The sequence below is a fragment of the Leucoraja erinacea genome, chromosome 2 (genome assembly GCF_028641065.1).
Source record: "Leucoraja erinacea ecotype New England chromosome 2, Leri_hhj_1, whole genome shotgun sequence".
Lineage (NCBI taxonomy): Eukaryota > Metazoa > Chordata > Chondrichthyes > Rajiformes > Rajidae > Leucoraja > Leucoraja erinaceus.
The window spans coordinates 51712999-51738413 of record NC_073378.1 but is presented as its reverse complement, the minus strand read 5'-3'; the positions used below and the strand labels follow the sequence as shown (position 1 = coordinate 51738413).

General features: G+C 42.5%; 1 protein-coding gene across 2 annotated transcripts in view; it reads right to left on the bottom strand.

Moving 5' to 3' along the window:
• hecw1b (HECT, C2 and WW domain containing E3 ubiquitin protein ligase 1b) overlaps positions 1 to 25415 on the bottom strand; it is a 451931-nt gene that overhangs the window by 300341 nt on the left and 126175 nt on the right. For both annotated transcript variants that reach the window (XM_055656760.1, XM_055656770.1), the window contains one exon: positions 12007 to 12114. In XM_055656760.1, coding sequence (XP_055512735.1) covers positions 12007 to 12114 — 108 coding nt within the window. The remainder of the gene's footprint in view (positions 1 to 12006; positions 12115 to 25415) is intronic.

The window sequence follows — 25415 nt, the reverse complement described above, 5'->3', positions numbered from 1 at the left end:
TATTGAATTATGTGAGGTAAGGGAAACAAGTAGAGTAAGTATGGAAACTATGAGGATTCAAAGAAGAGGAAGTACTGACACTTTTGAAAAATATAAAATAAAACCTAGCAATTATAGACCTGTTAGTTTGACGTCAGTGGTGGGCAAATTAATGGAAAGGATACTTAGAGATAATATATATAAGCATCTGGATAAACAGGGTCTGATTAGGAACAGTCAACATGGATTTGTGCCTGAAAGGTCATGTTTGACTAATCCCCTTGAATTTTTTGAAGAGGTTACTCGGGAAATTGATGAGAATAAAGCAGTGGATGTTGTCTATATGGACTACAGTAAGGCCTTTGACAAGGTTCCTCACGGAAGGTTGGTTAAGAAGGTTCAATTGTTGGGTATTAATGGTGGAGTAGCAAGATGGATTCAACAGTGGATGAATGGGAGATGCTAGAGAGTAATGGTGGATGGCTGTTTGTTAGGTTGGAGGCCGGTGACTAGTGGGGTGCCACAGGGATCTGTCTTGGGTCCACTGTTGTATATCATGTACATCAATGATCTGGATGATGGTGTGGTAAATTGGATTAGTAAGTATGCAGATGATACTAAGATAGGTGGTGTTGTGGATAATGAAGTAGATTTCCAAAGTCTACAGAGAGATTTAGGCCATTTGGAAGAGTGGGCTGAAATATGGCAGATGGAGTTTAATGCTGATAAGTGTGAGGTGCTACATCTTGGCAGGACAAATCAAAATAGGACGTGCATGGTAAATGGTAGTGAATTGAGGAATGCAGTTGAACAGAGGGATCTAGGAATAACTGTGCACAGTTCCCTGAAGGTGGAATCTCATGTAGATAGGGTGGTAAAGAAAGCTTTTGGTGTGCTGGCCTTTATGAATCAGAGCATTGAGTATAGAAGTTGGGATGTAATGTTAAAATTGTACAAGGCATTGGTGAGGCCAATTCTGGAGTATGGTGTACAATTTTGGTCGCCTAATTATAGGAAGGATGTCAACAAAATAGAGAGAGTACAAAGGAGATTTACTAGAATGTTGCCTGGGTTTCAGCAACTAAGTTACAGAGAAAGGTTGAACAAGTGAGAGTAGGGAAGATTCAAACAAGAGGACATGACTTGAGAATTAAGGGACAGAAGTTTAGGGGTAACATGAGGGGGATCTTCTTTACTTAGAGAGTGGTAGCTGTGTGGAATGAGCTTCCAGTGGAAGTGGTGGAGGCAGGTTCGATTTTATCATTTAAAAATAAATTGGATATGTATATGGACGGGAAAGGAATGGAGAGTTATGGTCTAAGTGCAGGTAGATTGGACTAGGGGAGAATAAGTGTTCGGCATGGACTAGAAGGGCCGAGTTGGCCTGTTTCCGTGCTGTAACTGTTATATGGTTATAAGTTATATGGTTTTTCCGGTGGCGCCATGGAGCAGTAAGAGGCGCTCCATTTAGCTCCGCTCCCGAAAATGCGCTAAAAGCACTTAAAAGCCTGCAAAAGAAAATGGGACTGATTCAAAAACATTCACCGGGGATACTTGACGTCGCGTAAGTGACGTCATCAGAAATCACCGCAAACTAACAGTACCGGCACTTTGAAATGCCAAAACAAAATTTACCGAAACGGCCCCCGACAAGACCTCTAACCAGACTGCGGCTCACTCAAGAGTTGGAGAAAATGCCTCAAACAACACCTGAAGGATCTGAAGAGGAAACTGAAGGACAAAGATTTATTGGTGCCATCAAAGGAAAAGTAAAAGAACAAGAACAATCTTTAAGAGAAGCTGTGACAAAGGACTTTGGTGAGATGTTGCATAAAGAGCTTTCCCTGCTGTCTACTGAGGTGGGAAAGTTAGAAACAAGAATGGATGTTGGGAATAAGGATATTGTTGATAGAATTGGTATTCTACAGGACTGTATTGAAGAAGTAGATACCGATCTAAGAGAAGAAATTCAACGGGTTGAAGAAGATTTCAATAAAAAGCTGGAGCCCATTCTCCTTACTTCTGCAGAACAAAACAAAGCTATCAAAGATCTGGAAACTATGACTATGGATATGTCTGAAGCGATGCAAAGAATGCAAGAGGATCCTCAAAGAAAACTGGAGGAATTCCGTTTTGTAGCTGGAATATAAGGGGCGCTAATGAGCCAATTAAAAGGGGTAAGATTCTTGCCCAATTAAAATCACTCGGTGTCGATATAATATTTTTACAGGAAACACATCTGAAAGTTCAAACTCAGACCAGGATGAAGGCCAATTGGATCAGTCAAACATATCACTCCTCCTATCTCTCTAAATCCAGAGGTACTGCAATCCAGTGAACTTTTAAATATGTATATAAAAAATACAAATATAACAGTCGTATGGAGGATTGCAAAACCGGCCGGAAGAGAATACTCCTTCTACTCGTCAGTACATAAAACCTATTCACGTATTGACTACTTCATAGTGGACACAGAATTAATCCCCTTTAGAACTAACCCTAAATACCATAATAGTGTCATTTCCGATCATTCTCCACTAACCTTCTCCTTAAAACTACAAGGAATGTTCAATACAAAATTGTTTTGGAGGTTCAATCCTCAAATTCTAAACAATCCGGACAGTTGTAAATATTTAAAACAACAGATGGAACTTTTTTTTGAGACCAATGATACCCCAGACATCTCGCCCTCCCTATTATGGGAATCTTTTAAGGCGTTTATTAGAGGTTCTATCATTTCATACCAAGCATATCAAAATAAAAAGAATAGGACAGAACAATTGCAACTACAAGAACAGATTAGACAACTTGATTTAGAAAACGCGGAAGATCCAACTATAGATAAACATAACAAGATAGCAATATTGAAATTTAAACTAAACCAAATTTTATCTGAAAGAATTATCAGATTATTTCAAATTACAAAACAGGAAAATTTCGAATTTGGCGACAACCCACACAAACTTTTGACATGTCAGCTGAAAAAAGATGAAAAGGACCAGACTATTCTAAAAATCAAATCAGATAAAGGTGAATTGTTAATGCTTCCCAAAGACATTAAAGAAAGATTTGCCCAATTTTATCAAAATTTATACACATCCAAAACATCAACAGAAAGCAGAAAAATTACAAACTTTCTGGACAACTGTAATCTTCCAATACTTAACCCACTGGAACAAGAGTTATTAAGAGCACAGATTTCAATCAAAGAAATAGAAGAGACAATCAATTCACTGAAGAACGGTAAAACACCTGGAGCAGACGGGTTCAGTAACGAATTTTATAAAAGATTTCACGAGGTAATTTCATCACGTTTACACAAGCTTTATACATATGCATTTAAAGAACAGACATTACCACAAACACTAGCTGAATCAACTATCACACATACCCAAAAAAGATAAAGATCTAGAAGACTCCGGTTCATACAGAGCAATTGCCCTGCTAAATACAGATCAGAAAATATTAGCAAAAACTTTGGCAAGAAGATTAAGTAAATACATTAATAAATTAATACATTCGGATCAAAAGGGGTTCATACCTAAGAGACATTCATTTAATAATTTGAGACACCTTTTTAACATAATGTACTCACACAGAATTAAAGAAGACATCAATTATTTCATTAGATGCAGAAAAAGCATTTGACCAAGTAGAATGGAAATACCTTTTCACAGTACTGCAAAAATTTCAGATGGGAGAGAATTTTATTTCATGGATAAAATTACTATATGATAGGCCGGCTGCCAGAATACTGACCAACCACATACTTTCTCCGAAATGTCAACTATTCAGGGGCAATAGACAGGGTTGTGCATTATCACCCCTGTTATTTGCCCTTGCGGAAAGCACAAGAGTACGTCCGAACATTCACGGCTATAATACTAAACACTCCAATAACAAAAAATCATTATATGCAGATGATGTACTATTATATATCACCAATTCTCAAGTTAGTATTCCAAATATATTAAACCTTATAGAGGAAGTCGGTTCCTTCTCAGGATATAGAATGAACTGGAACAAAAGTGAAATTATGGCAATAAAACCTCAAGAGCCGACACACCTTTTAAAATTCCCTTTCAGAATTGCTACAGAAAAATTTAAATATCTGGGTGTCCAAGTAACCAGAAAATATACTTCTTTATTCAATGCAAACTTCCCGCCTTTAGTTACTAAATTAAACGCTCTTATTCAATTCTGGAAAACACTTCCAATGTCTCTAATAGGCAGAATAAATGCCATAAAAATGAATTTCCTCGCACAAATTCTTTACTTATTTCAATCAATACCGATATACCTATCTAACTTTTTTTTAAAAATCTTGATTCCCGGATTACAAACTTTATCTGCGATTATATGTCACATGGAATTCATAAACGACATCTATGTAAATCCAAAGAAATTGTTCTTCATTAGGATGGAGAGTGACATTGTTAATTCAGAAACAATGGTTCTGAACTTAAAGAAAGGTAAATTTGAGGGTATGAGACGTGAATTGGCCAAGATTGACTGGCAATTAATTCTAAAAGGGTTGACGGTGGATATGCAATGGAAGACATTTAAAGACTGCATGGATGAACTACAAAAATTGTTCAACCCAGTTTGGCAAAAGAATAAATCAGGAAAGGTAGTGCATCCGTGGATAACAAGGGAAATCAGGGATAGTGTCAAAGCGAAGGATGATGCGTACAAATTAGCCAGAAAAAGCAGCATACCAGAGGACTGGGAGAAATTCAGAGACCAGCAGAGGAGGACAAAGGGCTTAATTAGGAAAGGAAAAATAGGTTATGAAAGAAAACTGGCAGGGAACATAAAAACTGACTGCAAAAGTTTTTATAGATATGTGAAAAGAAAGAGATTAGTTAAAACAAATGTAGGTCCCTTGCAGTCAGAAGCAGGTGAGTTGATCATGGGGAACAAGGATATGGCGGACCAATTGAATAACTACTTTGGTTCCATCTTCACTAAGGAAGACATAAATAATTTGCCGGAAATAGCAGGGGACCGCGGGTCAAAGGAGTTGGAGGAATTGAGTGAAATCCAGGTTAGCCGGGAAGTGGTGTTGGGTAAATTGAATGGATTAAAGGCCGATAAATCCCCAGGGCCAGATAGGCTGCATCCCAGAGTACTTAAGGAAGTAGCTCCAGAAATAGTGGATGCATTAGTAATAATCTTTAAAAACTCTTTAGATTCTGGAGTAGTTCCTGAAGATTGGCGGGTAGCAAACGTAACCCCACTTTTTAAGAAGGGAGGGAGAGAGAAAATGGGGAATTACAGACCAGTTAGTCTAACATCGGTAGTGGGGAAACTGCTAGAGTCAGTTATTAAAGATGGAATAGCAGCACATTTGGAAAGTGGTGAAATCATTGGACAAAGTCAGCATGGATTTACAAAAGGTAAATCATGTCTGACGAATCTTATAGAATTTTTCGAGGATGTAACTAGTAGCGTGGATAGGGGAGAACCAGTGGATGTGGTGTATCTGGACTTCCAGAAGGCTTTCGACAAGGTCCCACATAAGAGATTAGTATACAAACTTAAAGCACAAGGCATTGGGGGTTCAGTATTGATGTGGATAGAGAACTGGCTGGCAAACAGGAAGCAAAGAGTAGGAGTAAACGGGTTCTTTTCACAATGGCAGGCAGTGACTAGTGGGGTACCCCAAGGCTCAGTACTGGGACCCCAGCTATTTACAATATATATTAATGATCTTGATGAGGGAATTGAAGGCAATATCTCCAAGTTTGCGGATGACACTAAGCTGGGGGGCAGTGTTAGCTGTGAGGAGGATGCTAGGAGACTGCAGGGTGACTTGGATAGGCTGGGTGAGTGGGCAAATGTTTGGCAGATGCAGTATAATGTGGATAAATGTGAGGTTATCCATTTTGGTGGCAAAAACAGGAAAGCAGACTATTATCTAAATGGTGGCCGATTGGGAAAGGGGGAGATGCAGCGAGACCTCGGTGTCATGCTACACCAGTCATTGAAGGTAGGCATGCAGGTGCAGCAGGCAGTAAAGAAAGCGAATGGTATGTTAGCTTTCATTGCAAAAGGATTTGAGTATAGGAGCAGGGAGGTTCTACTGCAGTTGTACAGGGTCTTGTGAGACCCACACCTGGAGTATTGCGTACAGTTTTGGTCTCCAAATCTGAGGAAGGACATTATTGCCATAGAGGGAGTGCAGAGACGGTTCACCAGACTGATTCCTGGGATGTCAGGACTGTCTTATGAAGAAAGACTGGATAGACTTTGTTTATACTCTCTAGAATTTAGAAGATTGAGAGGGGATCTTATAGAAACTTACAAAATTCTTAAGGGGTTGGACAGGCTAGATGCAGGAAGATTGTTCCCGATGTTGGGGAAGTCCAGGACAAGGGGTCACAGCTTAAGGATAAGGGGGAAATCCTTTAAAAACGAGATGAGAAGAACTTTTTTCACACAGAGAGTGGTGAATCTCTGGAACTCTCTGCCACAGAGGGTAGTTGAGGCCAGTTCATTGGCTATATTTAAGAGGGAGTTAGATGTGGCCCTTGTGGCTAAGGGGATCAGGGGGTATGGAGAGAAGGCAGGTACGGGATACTGAGTTGGATGATCAGCCATGATCATATTGAATGGCGGTGCAGGCTCGAAGGGCCGAATGGCCTACTCCTGCACCTAATTTCTATGTTTCTATGTTTCTATGTTTCTAAATGGGCGGATTGGCACTCCCCAACTTCTTATACTACTATTGGACACGAATATTTAAAATGTAATTTACTGGTTGGATAACACATGCCAACAGGTAGACTGGTTAACAATGGAGAGAGTGGATTGCTCACCTTTTAATATAGGCGCAATTCTTTTCTCCCCAATAAAGTTGAAGAACACAATATATGAGAAAAATCCGATTATTCACAGCACTATACGAATCTGGAGACAAGTAAAATCAACTTTTAAACCAAGAAATTTATCTCTTCTTTCACCAATAGCAAATAACCCGTAGTTTAAGTCATCTATTATAGATAAAACGTTTAGTTATTGGGAAAGACTAGGAATTAAAAAGCTTAGAGATCTGTACGAGATGGGAAATCTCCTGTCATTTCAGAAATTACAGTCAAAATACAGTCTGAAAGGTAATCACTATTTTAGATATCTTCAAATTCGAGAATATTTGAAAACATATACCCATGATTATCAAGATGAAGGTATGAATAGAAACTCAGTCAAACAATCTAACATCATACTTGCATAATACCCTTCTAAATATAGAAATTCCATCATCAGACGCAATTAGAAGAGAATGGGATGAGGAATTAGGCCTAAAAATTTCCAAAGACAGATGGGAAAAAAATCTTTTATATATACACAACTGTTCGATTAATGTTAGACACATTTTAATCCAATTTAAAACACTGCACAGAATCTACTACTCAAAGACTAAACTGAATAAGATGTTTTCAAATGCATCTCCTATTTGTGACAAATGTCTCCTTCAAGAAGCAACTATAACACACTCTTTTACCTCTTGCATAAAACTACATAACTTTTGGAAAGGAATCTTTGAAATTTTCTCAAAAACATTAAAAACAAAACTGGACCTCCATACGGAACTGATTATTTTCGGAACAGCAGAAGTCTGCCCTGAGCTATCAATATTTCAAAGACGTTTCCTTAATTATGGCCTGATAATAGCGAAAAACGTATACTTAAATTTTGGAAAAATACATCTGCCCCTACTCTTAAAATGTGGATTACAAACATGTCTGAGACGCTACACAAAAATGCTGGAGAAACTCAGCGGGTACAGCAGCATTTATGGAGCGATGGAAATAGGCAACGTTTCCGGCCGAAACCCATGTCTGAGACGCTACATCTTGAAGATATGAGACTTGTCTTAGCAGGAAAATCCGAGCAATTTTCAAAGATATGGATTCCTTTCATTGATTCATTACAAGGATAGTATGGTGCAACACAACTTCGGAATTAAACCGATTTACGGACTGGGTGATGGGTGGGGAGAGAAATGAAGCAGGTATATCAACACTTTTTGTGGGTTTTTTTCTTTTTCCGTTTTTTTCTTTTTATTTCTTTAAGTTTTTACTTACTCACTCTTTGACTCATTTGGTAGTTTAGGGGTTCTATTCTTACACATTAACTTTCTCTTTCACTTTCTTTCTTTCTTGCTCTTCCTCTCTTTTTCTATTTCATCTTTACTAAAATTAAAATGGAAGCTGTACAATAAATGTATTATGTCATATGCCACGGTTTATACTTTTGTACATTGCTTCTAATAAAAATCTATATTAAAAAAAACGAAAGAAAAAAAAAGAAAAACAAAGCTTTTCAATGTACATCGATACACATGACAATGCTAAACCTAACCTAAACCTGAATATTACCCAGTTTCAAATTGAATTTCTTCACTTTCCTTCTTCATGAAACATTCAACCCTGTTATGGCCACTCTTACTGAATGGACCTCACACAACAAGATTATTAACAAATTCCTTCCCTTTGGATAGTATCCAGCGCAGAGGAGCCTGTTTTCTGGTTTGTTTTTCACTATACTGGTCTAAAATGCCAAACTTTATGCACTCCAGGAATTCATCCTCCATATTATTATAGCTAATTTGATTTGACCAGTCTATGTCTGCACTATGATTATTGTAATAACTTTGTTTCTTTCATTTCTGATTTCCTGTTTAATAACGGGCCCCAGATTATCAGGCCACCAACAGCCGCTTGGCCAAGCCGACCCTGCAATGTTGCCAGGACAACAGACCTTCATGGTCAGATCAACATCCCTTCACTTGCAACAACTGGCACTTGAAAATGGCACCAATCTGGCAACCCTGTACACTACTCAGTGTACTACTGCTATACACTTGTACTGTATTTGAGATGCTTATCTAATATGTATCGAAGTGCTTACGTATAGTGACATGCACTGAACTGTATACAAAAAGAATTTCACTGTACCTCAGTACATGTGACAAATATAGTACCATATCATACCATTACTGTTACTTTTTATAGGCCTGCAAATAACTCCCAGTGTGTTTTTTTTTGTTACTTGATGCTCCTTAGCTTCATCTTGAAGGATCTACATCTGAATGTGCTTTATCTTCTGTCAGAGGTGTTATAGCAACTGATCCAGGAGACTTAGTTGCTGCTTTACTCAAATTGTCGAGTGGTGGCGCCATTGAGTGTGGCAGCCTCGCCAGCAGCTGTCCATCCTTTCATCCTTTTTGTTATTTTTAGTCTGTCTAAAAGTTTGTTTTTGGAGGTCTTTTAATCTTTTTAATGTGGGTGGTGGGGGGTGGGGGAAACCGTCTTCTCAGTCACTTCCTGGTAGACGATGTGTCTTTTCTCCGAGCCGCAACTTCGCGCCCCCCCCCCCCCCCCTCCCCTCGTGGCCTACCATCTGGATTTGCGCGGCCTTTCCTGCCGGAGACTGGCCAAAGCTTCAGCAGCGGCGCAGCACTGAATTACCATTGCGGAGCAGGCGATGCCTTACCAGGGATCGCCTGAGTTGGAGCTCCGGAGGGCCTGCCGACTTTAACCCCGTGGAGTGTGGTTTGCGGAGCTTTCAGCCGCGGGCGACACTGACTTTAACATCGCAGAGGCCTGGGAACTTTCGCCGAGGATCGCCAGTGTTGCAGCTTCGCCCAGCTTGGCCTGTGGACTTCGGAAGCCGCGGAACTCCAGGCCGCTGAGAGTTTTTTTCTGACGACCGTGTTCCGATCATCCCGGCGAGAGGGCCTGAAACATTGGGCCACCGTTGCGGCGAAAGTGGAAGCCTCAATAGGCCCCGACCACGGGTGAACAAGAGGAAGATGACTGAACTTTGTTGCCTTCCCTCACAGTGGGAAACGTTGATTCCGCTGTGGGGGATGTTTATGTTAAATTCTGTGTTGTGTTTATTTTATTTATGTGGCTGTATGGTAACTCAAATTTCACTGCACCAATTGGTGTATGTGACAATAAATGTAACTTGAACTTGAACTTACTCCAGAAACCCTTGGCCCAGTAAGATTCCATCTGAGCATTGTACTGGGTTAATAGATACGGGGATAATACTGGTAGAGCTTCTGGCCAACAAATGGGATCCAGTGTAATTTGTCAATATTGTGTATGACATTTAACTTCTTCACACACAGACTCAATAATCTCCTGAGAATTTTAAATGTTTTGAAAAGTAATTGTTTAAGTATCTTCAAGAAAAAAGAATATTGTGATTGTCCATGCATAGTCTCACAATGTTGTCACTTCATCATAACGTCAATATATGCTGCATTTTAAAATAGCTATTTTTATTTTGAAACCTGACTTATTTACCACAAAAGACATTTGTCATTGAGTAGGATAAGAATGTGGCTGTCCTCCAAAGTCACTTTATTCTTTCTAATATGTTGGCTGTTAAACAGAAATCTAGCGAAATATAATTTAATGAATTATGTTCAATGATCCGAAATTCTATTTTAAAGATATATCATTGATTTGCCGCGGACACCAACAAATTCTCGATATATAGCTGCTTCTCACAGCACAATTATACTCAGCAATTACAACTTCTCATAGTACAATTATTACCCTATTCCTTAGAAACCACAACTGACAAGAAAAATATTGCTGGTCAAAACCCCCAAGAACCTAATAGAAAACTTTCCTTTGATGGTGCTGGAAGTGATAAGAAAAGCCACAAAAGATTACAGAAGCACAATGTGTGACTTTTCGTATTTGTTTGATTCTGTACCACATGTCCAGGTGATGTCTGTGGGAAAAGTGACGTACAGGACTATCGTTATGTTCCCATTCCCATTTGTGTGGTGAGTGTTTATATCTCTTATAATGCTGGGTGTGTGAACAGGATGCACTACCAGTCCATTTCCATCAGGTAGAGATCTCAAACAATTTGCCACATTCATCACTCAAAAACGATCTGAATATCAAATGGAAAACCCAAGCTTAAACAATGAACTAAACATTTCTAGGCTGTGTTTATATGCTGCGGTGACCATTTTACTTAAATACAGCCAGTCAGCAATTATGATAGGAATTGCTGGAGCAAAAAAAGACTAAAATCATCTAGTTTGCCTGAAACTATTCTGACGATGGTATGAAACGGCAATAATGGAAATGTTGATTGATCACAACAATTAAGCATCGCCAATTAATCTAACTGATCCAGAAATACCATGACCAATGGAAAGGTATTGCTGTCGTCATGTACTATTAAAAAAATCCAGTGTATGCAGAAACATATTCAGCAAAGCATTCGGATAAAGAAAGACATGTAGGCAAAAATGACAAAGTTCGATCAAACCTCTGCAGTAAACTGGACCTGCTTCGTTATACCATGCATTTACATGAAACCACATTTACAACATCCCAATGCTCTTTGATTTGTGACTTGACAGCTGGTGCTTGTAATTTAGCAAATTGACGCAGCACTTACAGCTCCAGAAAAATGCTTTGCACCTCAAGTGCCTCATTTCATTCAATCCTGCTGTATGCAGTAAAAGCCTGCCTATTCTGCTGAAGGAATGAGGGAGGCTGACAGCATCAGAAAGAACACTGAGTTAGCAGAATACTTAAAGGAGTGGACTGCAGTATGCAGAGGATCCACATTTGAACCATATGGTCACTACCAAGCCACCAAAGACTGCAGTGGTTGTTGCAATCATTTCCGACTTTGCACATTGCAATCCCAGTTTCCAATGTCCCGCAGAAATCAATATGACCTGTACGGCATTCCTGTTCCCCAGAAGTGAACCACCCAATCTAAATGTTTTTGATCTGCATACATTATCATGAAATTGGGATTGCTGAGAAAAAAAGAAATGTTTATCCTATTTTTTTTTAAACAATACACTCTTCAGTGTTGAGGCAGAAGATTTATCTACTCTTCATTTTTAATGTGGCACATCAGACACAAGCAATCTAAATGTGTTTTCTTTACATAAATCATGTCAAAGCACTGAGTGTTCAAAAAACAAGTGAAATATAAAGACTGTGTTCTTTAATAATCAGTGATTGTACTTACGCTCCACAAAATAGGAACTTGGCTCAATTTTCCAAATGATCTGTCCTTGGTGCGAACCATTAACCCCACGGTTTTTGTAATCTAGGAAGTTTTCAGAGAGAGTCTCATCTGTAATGGAAAGGAAACAAAACTTGCAGTGTTATTATATAAATGTCACATCCCAATCGCAGTATAATAATAATAATAATAATAATACATTTTATTTATGGGCGCCTTTCAAGAGTCTCAAGGACACCGTACAAAAATTTAGCAAGTAGAAGAAAAACATGTAAGCGGAATGAAATAAATAGTAGAGACATGACTAGTACACAAATTAAAGACAGAATTCAATTCAAAAGTATGTAATGTCTAGATGAATTAGGGGCAAGCAGCAACCTTGGCCACTTCAAGGAAAGAACAAAAAATAAATACAGCAAGGCCATAATCTGGTTGAGGACTTGAGATGACAATAGAATCCGTGAGAATAAAATCTGAGTAGTTGACAGATACGAACCCCGAGGTTAAAAAATGCCCTATAAATTACGCTTCACTATTTTCTTTCTAAAATACACCGAATTAATAGCCTGTGGCAGTAAGATGTTATCGTATTTTCAGTCAGATATGACAGGCTGGTAGGACAGCTGCTCACTATATTATGTGTTTCCTTGTTGAATGATGATGAATAAATGCAACATTTTTCTTGCACATTTATTGAAGAATAATGTTTAGTTAATCACTAGGAAATTTACTGTCCAGTGTTAAAACACAAGTAACTGTGAGCATTTATCTTCTTGTAAACTTAGGTAATAGTACAATTAATATAGTTTTTTAAAGTCTTCAATCTTTTGAAATTGTTTATACATTATCAACCACCTTCAGGAGGCTAACCATGTGGGCATGGAAGAACAGGAAACTCACAATCAACACCAAGATAATTGTTTACAAAACGTGAGTCTTGAGCACGTTACTGCACAGCAGTGAAACGTAGATGACTTACCAACATCAAGAATGGAAACTAAATAATTTTAATTTCAGCTGTCTTTGTCGCATCCTGGGGGTTTCTTGGCAGGAAACAATCACCAGTCAACCTGCCCTCTCCCTGACCAACATGCCTATCATTCCTGCGATCCTCAAGCAGAAGTGACTGCTGGATTGGACATGAACACAGGAGGGAAAATGGACAGATCCCCAAAGATAAGCTATATGGGGTGATTGCCAATACAGGGAGACCAAGAGGAAAACCAAACCTTTGCTACAAGGATACAGTTAAAAGAAATATGAAAAATATTAACATTGGCATTGACAACTGGGAAATGGCCACTGAGGACCAGGGAAGGTGGAGAAAGGATCTCCAGGCTAGTATGAAGCACCATGGCAGCTTGTGGTTCAAGACCCTGGAGGCCAGGCACCAACGCCACAAAATATTCAATGGGAACAGCAACACACTTTCCAATCCAACAGCCAGAGACAACTTCACTTGTGGCTAATGGGCCTGTCCCACTTAGGCGATTTTCCAGCGGACTGCCAGCGACTGTCTAGTTAACGGCCTTCGCATGAAAAACCGGCAACTGGAACGGCGACTGTCAGAGTGGAACACACACACACACACACAAACACATCGCTTCTTTCATCAGTCCATGTGAATTTTTTAGACAGCACTCCCCCCGCTTGCCCTGTCTAAAAATTAACACGGTGCAAAGCCAAGGTGATACAGGCACACACTGCGATGAACAGGAAGGTTGGCGCTATAATTAAGACGGCTAAAGCACAGTATCCTTACGATAAGTCCTTTAAAAGAGGGGGGAGAGGGGGGGAGAAGGAGTGAAGACAACTTTTAAGAATCCAGAGAAACACGGCTGTGAAGCTCAGAGGACATTTAACGTATCCTTGGTTCTGAAAACTATTGCTTACCTTTTTTTTCCCCAATGAGCCAATGAAATTCACTGGTCAGCATCAGCTACAAACTACGAGAACCTCCGAGAACCTTCGAACTCCTGCAACCCATTAGGACCTCCTGGCGACCCACCTGAGGTTCGAGAATTCTCGCTACTCTCCATGGCGCTTCAATCTAGTCGCCGCTAATTTTTCAACATGTTGAAAAATGAGTGGCGACTAGAATGAGGCCATGATTAGTTTCCAGAATGCGGGAATTCTTCGTGACCATGAAGGCGACTCCCCAGCAACTACTCACGAACATGTGGCGACTGCATAGTCTCCTGCAGTCGCCTAAAAAGTCGCCAAAGTGGGACAGGCCCATACCTGTGATTTTTTTCTCTACAAGTACTGCCTGACCTACTAAGTATTTCAAGTACCTTTTTGGTTTTGCCTCAGTCTTCATATTTGCCCAAGGGTGTCACTAACTGTGCTCTTGTAAGAAATAAAGAAGCTCTATTTTTATAACGCATTTATGTTCACACTTCTGGCACTTATCAGTACGTTGTGATCAAGAGCAAGGGATCTGGTTTAATTTTTTTTTTCCTTTAATCCAGGGATTTCGGCACTTTTAATGCCACCATCACCACTATTATTCAGCATAGCAGAAGATTGTTTTGTTATCTCCATGGCACTGTTCTAAAGCACCAAGCTCAATGCTCTGTGGATGTTTCTGGTAGGCCTGGCACAGCTGCTGCTGTCTCCAGCGGGACTGGGAACCCGCGGAAAGGCTCATGGTCGGCGGGACCTCGTGGCCGGCGGGACATCGGCCAAATATTTGTGGTCAGTGGGACCTTGCCCGAAGGTGCGTGATTGGTGGGACCTCATCCGAAGGCTCGGGAAGGTATTGTGAACCGGTCAGAAGGCTCGGCAGACGGAGTAACCGGGAGGGAGCTGAAGAAGTCTGGCGCTTAGGGCAAGGACCGGTAAGAGGGTGAACAGTGGTTATGCCTCCAGCACCCTCAGGTAGGCTGCTGCAGGAGGCCCTAGGACACAAAGATGTCGGTCTAGGAGAGGAAAGGCACGTCAGTTCGCGGGAACTGTTTCAGTACTTCGAGCGAGTGGGCTGACTGGACCTTGAATAATGGCTTCAATAATGTTGGTGCCCGCATGTGTAATATATTCAAGATGAATTTCAATGTGCAGTTGCATGTGTAACAAATAAAGCACTACTGACTATTGACCTACGGAATGTCACGCAAAGACTACAGGAGTAAACTATATGACTGTGACACTTTGCAACATCCATAAAGGTGTTCTTGATGAATTCTACATTAATTACAAAATAAGTACAAAGGCCATTCAAATCATCAAGGCATCAAATTGTCCATGGCAGCTCCTGGAAGAACAATCCATTCTGTGCCATTCACCATAGTCGTGCAAATTATTTTCCTATCTATCAAACTCCTTTTTGGAAACCTTGATTGACTGTTTCATCTGCTCCTATAGCCATTGTTATGAAGACCATTACCTCTCCCTGCATAAGAATGTGTTTCTTCACAACCCCTGTATCTTTCAACTTTTCCCCTCTCCACTTAAAACCCATGTCCTGATTGCTCCCGATGTTGGGGAAGTCCAGGACAAGGGGGCACAGCTTAAGGATAAGGGGGAAATCCTTTAAAACTGAGATGAGAAGAACTTTTTTCACACAGAGAGTGGTGAATCTGTGGAACTCTCTGCCACAGAGGGTAGTCGAGGCCAGTTCATTGGCTATATTTAAGAGGGAGTTAGATGTGGCCCTTGTGGCCAAGGGGATCAGAGGGTATGGAGAGAAGGCAGGTACGGGATACTGAGTTGGATGATCAGCCATGATCATATTGAATGGCGGTGCAGGCTCGAAGGGCCGAATGGCCCACTCCTGCACCTAATTTCTATGTTTCTATGTCCTGCAGAGAATAGCATCTGCACACAGTTTACCCGACTAACGTTTAACGCACACTTAAAAAGGTTCCAGTGGCCCAGCTCCAAACTTTCCATTTTAACAACAGGAGCAAGAGCCTGTCCCACTTAGGCGATTTTTTCAGCGACTGTCACCCATATGACAATGTCTACGACAAGCTACGACAACCTACCACCTAGCCGATGTCAAGCTACAGCAAGCTACCGACAACCGGCGACCCATTAGGATGTCCACCTACGACCACACCATGACAACCTACAACCACGCAAGCGACAAGCTACGACAACCAAAGTCAACCTACATCCACCCTCGACAAGCTACGACAAGCAATGTCCCTGTCGGCGACAACTGAAGACAGTTCAGTCGCCGGTTGACGTAGGTAGTCACCAAAGGAATTCACCGAAGTCAGCACCCGGCGACAACCAACGTCACCTGGCGACAACCTGCGTCATCCTGGTGACAACCTACGACAGCATCTACGATAGGAGAAGACAAGCTACGTCAAGCCCACAGTCGCTGAAAAGGTTTGAACATTTCAAAATCCAGCAGTGACCAGAAAAACATTACGCCTCTTTAGGCGATTTGAGGCGATTACTCACGACCATGTGGCGACAGCCAAGTCACCTGTAGTCGCCAACAGAATTGCCTAAGTGGGACAGGCCCTTTAGGCATGCCAATTTGAAGCAATACGAGATATGCTTTGAGATGGGAAAATTTGAGATGTGAAAAATAGGCTCTTCAAAGCTTAGATACATTTTTACAAGCTTGAGTCAAGCTTGGAGCAAATTCCTAAATAAGAAAGGGTCATAATAAACACGTGCCCATAACGTTTAATTTCAATGTGGAAACACTGCTGTTACAATTATATATTAATTATATTAGCAATTTTTTTTTAAAAAGGTAATAAACTGGTTGAAACTTTTCAAAGGAATTATTAGTATAATTATTTAGAAAGAGCAAGGTTAAGGTATATTAAACAATATTAACATATTTTCTGAAAATTGTACTCTTTCCAACATTGCGAACAAACATTTTATAAAAGCTTACAATAAAACTATGCATAACAAGCCATTGAATATGAGCATGTGAGATTGGATTTTCAGTATTTAAACTAGGTCGTGAGATGGTTGCCTTTACGTAGGCAGAGCATAGATATTTATAGCAGTAGCTCTGTGTGGGATATATTCACTACGGCTGTGCTGCAAGTATTAGTGTGAAGTTTAGAAACAGAAAATGCTGGGAACACTCAGCAGGTCAAGCAGTAATCTGTGAAACGAGAAAAACAGATAATGTTTCAGGTCAATTACTCTTTATTTGAGCTAGGAAAGTCAGAAAAACAGTGTTTTAAGAAAGGGGAAGGTGGAGGGATTTGATAGCGTCCCTAATTTGAGGAAGGACATCCTTGTGATTGAAGCAATGCAGCGTAGGTTCACGAGATTGATCCCTGGGATGGCGGGGCTGTCATATGAGGAAAGATTGAAAAGACTAGGCTTGTATTCACTGGAGTTTAGAAGGATGAAGAGGGATCTTATAGCAACATATAAAATTATAAAAGGACTAGACAAGCTAGATGCAGGAAAAATGTTCCCAATGTTGGGCGAGTCCAGAACCAGGGGCCACAGTCTAGAATAAAGGGGAGGTCATTTAAGACTGAGGTGAGAAAAAACTTTTTCACCCAGAGAGTTGTGAATATATGGAATTCCCTGCCACAGAGGGCAGTGGAGGCCAAATCACTGGATGGATTTAAGAGAGAGTTAGATAGAGCTCTTGGGGCTAGTGGAGACAAGGGATATGGGGAGAAGGCAGGCACGGGTTATTGATAGGGGACGATCAGCCATGATCACAATGAATGGCGGTGCTGGCTGGAAGGGCCGAATGGCCTACTCCTGCACCTATTTTGTATGTTTCTATGTTTCAAAATTGTCCAGCAGATGAAAATATTTGCAGTCCCTGCTTTTTAGTGGATGAATGACGGCAATTTTAGAGAGAATAAAGAAAACAACTGGTCGTGCGAGAATTGTGAGAGGTAGATCGCAGCAGTTGATGGCAATCAAATATACCCATTCGACCAGGCAGCATGTGTCAAGAGGGAAGAACTGTGTGGACATATTACTTTAGAACTGGTCAGCTCTAACATAGGCAGGAAGAGCTGATTATCTGAAATTATTGAATGCAATATTGAGTCCTGAGGACTACAGCCAGTGTGACAAAAGATGAGCTTCCGTCTTTGAGTTGATGTTGGCTTCATTGGAACAGTACAGGAGCTCAAAAAACCGAGGTTAGAGTGAGGATGAGGTGAATAATTAACGAACCGCTGGAAGCTCAGGGGCAACCATTGGTGTTCAGCTCAGCAGTCACCCATCAGCTGCTAATTTGTCTGATGTGGAAGGGAGCACTAAATATGCAATATGCTAAAACTGGAAGAATCTCACAGGAAAAATGTTGTGAAAAAGGGAGTGGTTAATGGAAATGGAAGAGTAAACCAGGAAGTCATGATGGTAAATGTCTTCCTTGGACTGTTGTAAGAAGAAAGAAAGATGTATCCAGTTCAAAATCCACTTGAAAACAGTGGATGTTAAGGAGGATAATCTGCTAAATGTGGATGCTATTGGAGTGAAAGCAAAAGATGTTGGAAACCTATTTTTGTTCTGGCTGAGAGGAGAGGAGAGGAGGATGGGTGAAGGTGCAAATATAGGAATGAAGAAGATATAATTAGCCCTGCCAACTAATCTGGAGTGGAAACCACAATTAACAATAAAGAAAGACAGAGAATACGGAGAAATGTGAGGTGTTGCATTTTGGGAAGTCTAATATGGGCAGGATCTACACAGTAAATGGTAGGGCTCTGGGGTGTTGTAGAGCACGGGGATCTCGGAGTGCAGGTGCATGGTTCCTTGAAGGTGTAGTCGCAGGTAGATAGGGTGGTCAAAATGCGTTTGGTACATTGGTCTTCATCAGTCAGTATTGAGTATAGAAGTTGGGAGGTCATGTTGCAGTTGTATAAGATGTTGGTGAGGCCGCATTTAGAGTATTGTGTTCAGTTCTGGACACCATATTATAGGTACAATGTTGTCAAGCTGGAAAGGGTACAGAGACAGAGAAGATTTACAAGGATGTTACGTGGGCTAGAGTGTCTGAGCTATAGGGAGAGGTTGAGTAGGCTGGGAGCGCAGAAGGATGAAGGGTGATCTTATTGAAGTGTACAGATCGGGAAGGTCTCTTGTCCAGAGTGGGTGAATTGAGGACCAGAGGACATAGGTTTAAGGTGAACGGGGAAAAGGTTTAGTGGGAATCTGAGGGGTAATTCTTTCACACACTGGGTGATGGGTGTATAGAAGCAGCCAGAGGAGTTAGTTAAGGCAGGGTCCAACATTTAAGAAACAGTTATACAGGTACATGGATAGGACAGTTTTGGAGGGATATGGACCAAATGTGGGCAGGTGGACTAATATAGCTGGGACATGTGGCCAGTGTGGGCAAGTTGGGCCGAAGGGCCTGTTTCCAAATTGTATCATTCTATAACTATGATTAAAGACCTCTCAACAGCTTACTGTGGAAAGCCTCCTCGCCAGTAAACGACATGATGGAGATGAAGAAACTGGGAAAGTAGAATGGACTCCTTACAAGAAGCAGAGCAGGAGATGCTATAGCCCAGAGAGCTGTGGGTGTTGGTGGGCATATAATGGCTCCTGGAGCCTAGCTTGTGTCCTGAGATGGAGATAAAAAAGTCAAGAAAATGTAGGGAAGATTCATGTGCTCTCCATTTTCCCATTCCGTTTTCTCTTTTCTCTATCTCTGATTCAGTTTTTGAACTGAAATATTTGCTTTATTTCCATCACCATAGATGCTGCCTGCCCTGCTTTTTATAAATTACAAACCCTTTTATTCTCTGAGGGAATTTACCTCTTTTATTCTCTCTGGAGCTTGCATCCCCCCCCCCCCCCCCCCCCCCCCCCCCCCCCCCCAAGCCTGCACACGTGAGGCACAAACGCAACTCGCTGACCAGGTATTGAGAGTATAGCGTGACTTCCCGTACTCCATGGTAATTGTTTTGAGCGATTTTAACCTCAGCTAAGAGCTTCCAAAAATCTCTTCACAGACGTCACATTACCTTCCCCACCAGACGGGGAGAGAACACTCGATCATTGTTACACTACAATCAAGAACGCATATCGCTCTGTTCCCTATGCGGCTCTGGGACTCGCTGATCATTGTTTCATTCACCTTATTCTGACCTACAGGCAGAAGCTTAAATCTGCTAAGTCTGTGGTCAGAACAATGAAAAAGTGGACAAGCGAGTGGAAAACCTACAGTCCTGCTTTGACTGCACTGATTGAATGTGTTCAGGGAAACAACCACAAACCTCGATGAATATATAGACAACGTGACATTATATGTCAGCTTTTGTGAGGACAGTTGCATTCCCACTAGGACCCGGATCAGGTTCTTACAGCAGAACTCAGACAGCTCTGCCCGTCTAAAGATGAAGCCTACAGGAGCGGGGATGCAGACCTCCACAGGCAGGCCAAGTGCAAGCTGAGAAGAGGGATCACAGCTGCCAAGGAAAGATGCTCCGAGAAGTTGAGGAGCAAGTTCTCAGCTAATGACTCTTCCTCAGTGTGGAAGGGCTTGCAATAAATCACCAGCTACAAGAGGAAAACGCCCTGCTCCTTGGCCAGTCAACAGCTGACCAATGACCTGAATGAGTTCTACTGCAGGTTCGATAGACAGAAACATAACCCTGGTGCCCCCACCCACTCCTCCCCAATCACCACTTCACACCTACTAACAGCCTGACTCCAGTCTGCAAAGACTGGGCCCTCATCCACTACCCACCCTTCCTTGCTGCCCAACATCAGTCTGGCCACTTCTCCATCATTAACAATAGCAATTGAGGAGTTGGAAAACCTATTCAGGAGACAGAGAAGCCGGAAATCTCCAGATCCGGACAATGTTTCCCCCTCTACCCTCAAGCTCTGTGCCGAACAACTGGCACCAGTCTACACAGACATTTTCAATCGGTCCCTGCAAACCTGCACTGTCCCTGCCTGCTTTTCTGGATGGATTCAAGAGAGAGTTTGATTGAGTTCTTAGGGCTAGCGTAATCAAGCAGTATGGGGAGAAGATAGGAACGAGGTAGTGATTGTGGATGATCAGCCATGATCACATTGAATGGTGGTGCTGGCTCGAAGGCTGAATGTCCTACTCCTGCACCTATTTTCTATGTATCTATGCTTCAAAGTCTCTGCTATTGTTCCTGTACCGATAAAAGCCTAGGATTACTGGTCTTAGTGACTACAGGCCTGTCGCACTGACCTCTGTAGTCATGAATACCCTTGAAAGACTTGTGCTGGCCCACCTGAAAAATATCACAATCCCCCTGCTGGACCCCTTGCAGTTTGCATACCAGGCCAAGGGATCAGTGGATGCTACAGTCAACCTAGGCCTGCACTTCATCCTCCAACACCTAGACCGTCAGGGGACTTAGGCAAGGATTTTATTTGTGGATTTTAGCTCTGCATTCAACACCATTGTGCCATAGCTACTACACTACACTCTCCCAGTTGACTGTGCCTGAACCCCTCTGTCAGTGGACCACTAACTTCCTGACAGGCAGGAAGCAGCATGTGAGGCTGGGAAATCACATCTCCGACCCGCAGACACTCAGCATAGGAGCACCGCAAGACTGCATACTCTCCCCTCTCCTTTATTCTTTCTACACCAACGACTGCACCTCCACAGATTCCTCTGTCAAACTTCTCAAGGGGAATCTGCCTACAGACAGGAAGTGTCACAGCTGGCATCCTGGTGCCATTGTAACAACCTGGAGCTCAATGTTCTTAAAACAGTGGAATTGATTGAAGACTTTAGGAGAGCTCCCCCTCACCTCCCCCCACTCACCATCAACAACACCATAGTCACATCTGTGGAGTCATTTAAGTTCCTTGGAACCATCATCTCCAAGGACCTTAAATGGGCGGCCACCATCGAATCCAAAGCAAAAAAGTCCCATCAGAGGATGTACTTCCTGCAGCAAGTGAGAAAACACAATCTGTCACAGGCAATCATGGTCCACTTTTATACTGCCATCATAGAGTCTATCCTCACCTTCTCTCCATCACGGTCTGTTTTGGCTCAGCCACCAAGCATGACATCCGGAGGCTGCAGCGCATCGTTCGATCAGCTAAGAAGGTTGTTGGCTGCAACCTTCCCCCCATCGACGAACTATACACTGCAAGGGCCTGTAAGCGAGTGGGTAAGATCATCTCTGACCCCTCTCACCCTGACCACACATTTTTTGAAGCACTTCCCTCTGGAAGGCGACTCCAGACTGTCAAAGCAGCACAGCCGGGCATAAAAACAGTTTTTTTTCCACGAGCAGTAGCTCTATTCAACAGCCAAAAGTCTGTAGCCTCCTTTTGCTCTGGCATTTTATTTAATTCTTCACATGTTTAAATTATGATGTTTTATTTTTAATTGTCTACTGTGTATCATGTTGTTACTCGTGAGCAAAGCACCAAGGCAAATTCCTTGTATGTATACATCCTTGGCTAATAACATTTATTCAATTCAATTCAATCAGTTGGTTCAGAGGCAATTAGGAATGGACAATAAATGCCAGCGTCATCCACGTATCATGAATGAATGGTCGGATCAGCAGAGAACACAATGGATTCCTTGAAGAAGAGTCCTGACCTGAAATGTGATCTGTCCATTTCCCTCCACAATTATTCAACATCTCAAACATGTTCCATCTTATGATTAGATTGTGGATGAACTATATCCTAATTCCTCTTTCATTAAAGCAAGACAGATTAAACCGATGAACTGTTGAAACCACAGCCCATCTGCCCACTTAGATAGATGCAAAAAAATTTGCGGTTTTTCCCGAGAAAAACTCAAGAGAAATTCCCGATACCCTGAGGATATTTAATAGTTGGCAGCTAAAATTGTCTATTGAAGCGAATTAAATGAATTTCAGAGACACAGTGCGCTATGTTGACATTACTAAATTGCTGTTTACTACTGTAAACAGGGAGTTTATTTCCAGGCATTTAGGCTTTCAAACTTGACAGAGTAAATTTTAAGCCGATAAATCCTACTTGATTTTCTCTTCCTTAGAACTGATAAGAAAATTGGGCAGTGTTTATAAGGTTCATTCACTACTGTCAACTATGCACACCCGTCATGGCTATGTCACCACCTTGCTACATTAAATATCATTTGTTTAAGAAGGAACTGCAGATGCTGGAAAAATCGAAGGTAGATAAAAATGCTGGAGAAACTCAGCGGGTGAGGCAGCATCTATGGAGCGAAGGAATAAGTGACGTTTCGTGTCGAGACCCTTCTTCAGACTGATGTGGGTGTGGTGGGGGCGGGAAGACGAAAGGAAGAGGTGGAGACAGTGGGCTGTGTGAGAGCTGGGAAGGGGAGTGGAAAGAGGGAGAAAGCAAGGACTACCTGAAATTGGAGAAGTCAACCACACAATACTACCACACCTGGGCCAGTACTACCACACCTGGGCCAGTCTGACCATATGTCCCTGCTTTTAATTCCTGCATATGCCCCCCTCAGGAAAACTGCTCCTACCATCACAAAGACCATCACAACTTGGCCTAATAGTGCTTCTCAGCAGCTGCAGGACTGCTTCGACAGGACCAACTGGGATGTCTTTGAACACCAGGACCTGGAGGTGTTCACAGACAGTGTACTATGTTACATTAAAAACTGCATGGACACTGTCACAGTGGACAAATGCATCCGGGTCCACCCCAACCAGAAGCCCTGGATGACCTGGAAGGTCCAGTGGCTGTTAAAAGAGAGGAACACTGCTTTTAGGTCTGGCGACAGGGCTTTATACAGCACAGCCCAAGCTAACCTGAAGAGAGGCATCAGAGAGGCCAAATCAAACTACAGGAGGAAGATCGAGGACCACCTGGACAGTAACAACAGCAGGCAGGTGTGGCAGGGGATCCAGTATCTCACCAACTACAAGACCAACCTTGGAGCTGTTGAAGGTGACGCCTCGCTGGCAGAGGAGCTGAACCACTTCTTTGCTCGCTTTGAAGTGGAGCCACCAGAGACAGCCACATCACACCACATGGCCCACAGCAGCCTAACCCTCAAAATAGAGGAGCATGAGGTGAGGCGCACGCTGTGGGCCATCAATCCGAGGAAGGCTGCTGGACCCGATGGCGTCTCTGGACGCATGCTGAAGGACTGCGCAGACCAGCTGGCTGGAGTCTTTACGAGGATTTTCAACCAGTCTCTGGCCCAGTCCACTGTCCCACCCTGTCTGAAGTCCTCCACCATAGTCCCCTTGCCCAAAAAAACCCCACACCTCCAGCCTCAACGACTACCGGCCAGTCGCACTCACACCAGTGGTGATGAAGTGCTTTGAAAAACTGGTCCGGGGTCACATCACATCACTCTTGCCCCGAAGCTTTGACCCCCACCAGTTTGCGTATAGAGCGAATAGATCTACAGAGGACGCTGTAGCCACAGCTCTCCATGCTGCACTGTCCCACCTGGAGCAGCGGGGGAGATACGTGCGGATGCTCTTTGTGGACTACAGCTCTGCTTTTAACACCATCCTTCCCCACAAACTGGTGGACAAACTGGGGGACCTAGGATTTCCACACTCCACCTGCATGTGGATAAATAGCTTCCTGTCGGGTCGCAGCCGGAGAGTCTGAGTGGGCCATCACACATCCACGGCCCTCAGCCTCAATACCGGCTCTCCACAGGGCTGCGTGCTGAGCCCCCTGCTTTACACCATCTACACACATGACTGCACCCCCGCCCACCACAGTAACACCATTGTCAAATTTGCAGATGACACCACGGTGGTGGGGCTCATCTCTGGGGGGGATGAGTACGCCTACAGGGATGAGGTGGAGCAGCTGACAGTGTGGTGTGGAGAGAATAACCTGCTCCTCAACACCTCAAAGACAAAGGAGCTCATAATAGACTACAGGAAGAAGAAAACGGACATTACACCATTAATCATCAGAGGGGACTGTGTGGAGAGGTTGGCGGATTTCCGCTTCCTGGGAATCCATATTGAGGAGGACCTGACATGGAGCGTGAACACCTCTGCGCTGCTGAAAAAGGTCTAGCAGAGACTGCACTTCCTGAGGGTGCTCAGGAAGAACAACATCACTCAGAGACTGCTGCTGTCCTTTTATTGGTGCTCCATAGAGAGCATCCTAACATACTGTGTATGCGTGTGGTACACCAGCTGCACAGCAGCTAAGAGGAAAGCGCTCCAGAGGGCTATTGACAACGCGCAGAAGATTGTCGGCTGCCCTCTCCTCACCTCACCTTGGAGGACCTACACAGTTTCCACTGTCTCAAGAAATCCCAGAACATTATAAAGGACATTTCCCACCCCGGACACTCCCTGTTTGAACTGTTGCCGTCAGGCAGACGGTACAGATCAATGAGGACAAGGACAAACAGACTCAAAAACAGTTTTTATCCCACAGCAATAACTACACTTAATATAGCAACCAAATGAGTGCAGGTGCGCTACATACCAAAGGGATTGTGCAATCGACAGAAGAATGTATGGTTGTGTGTTTAGGCTTGTTTTTTT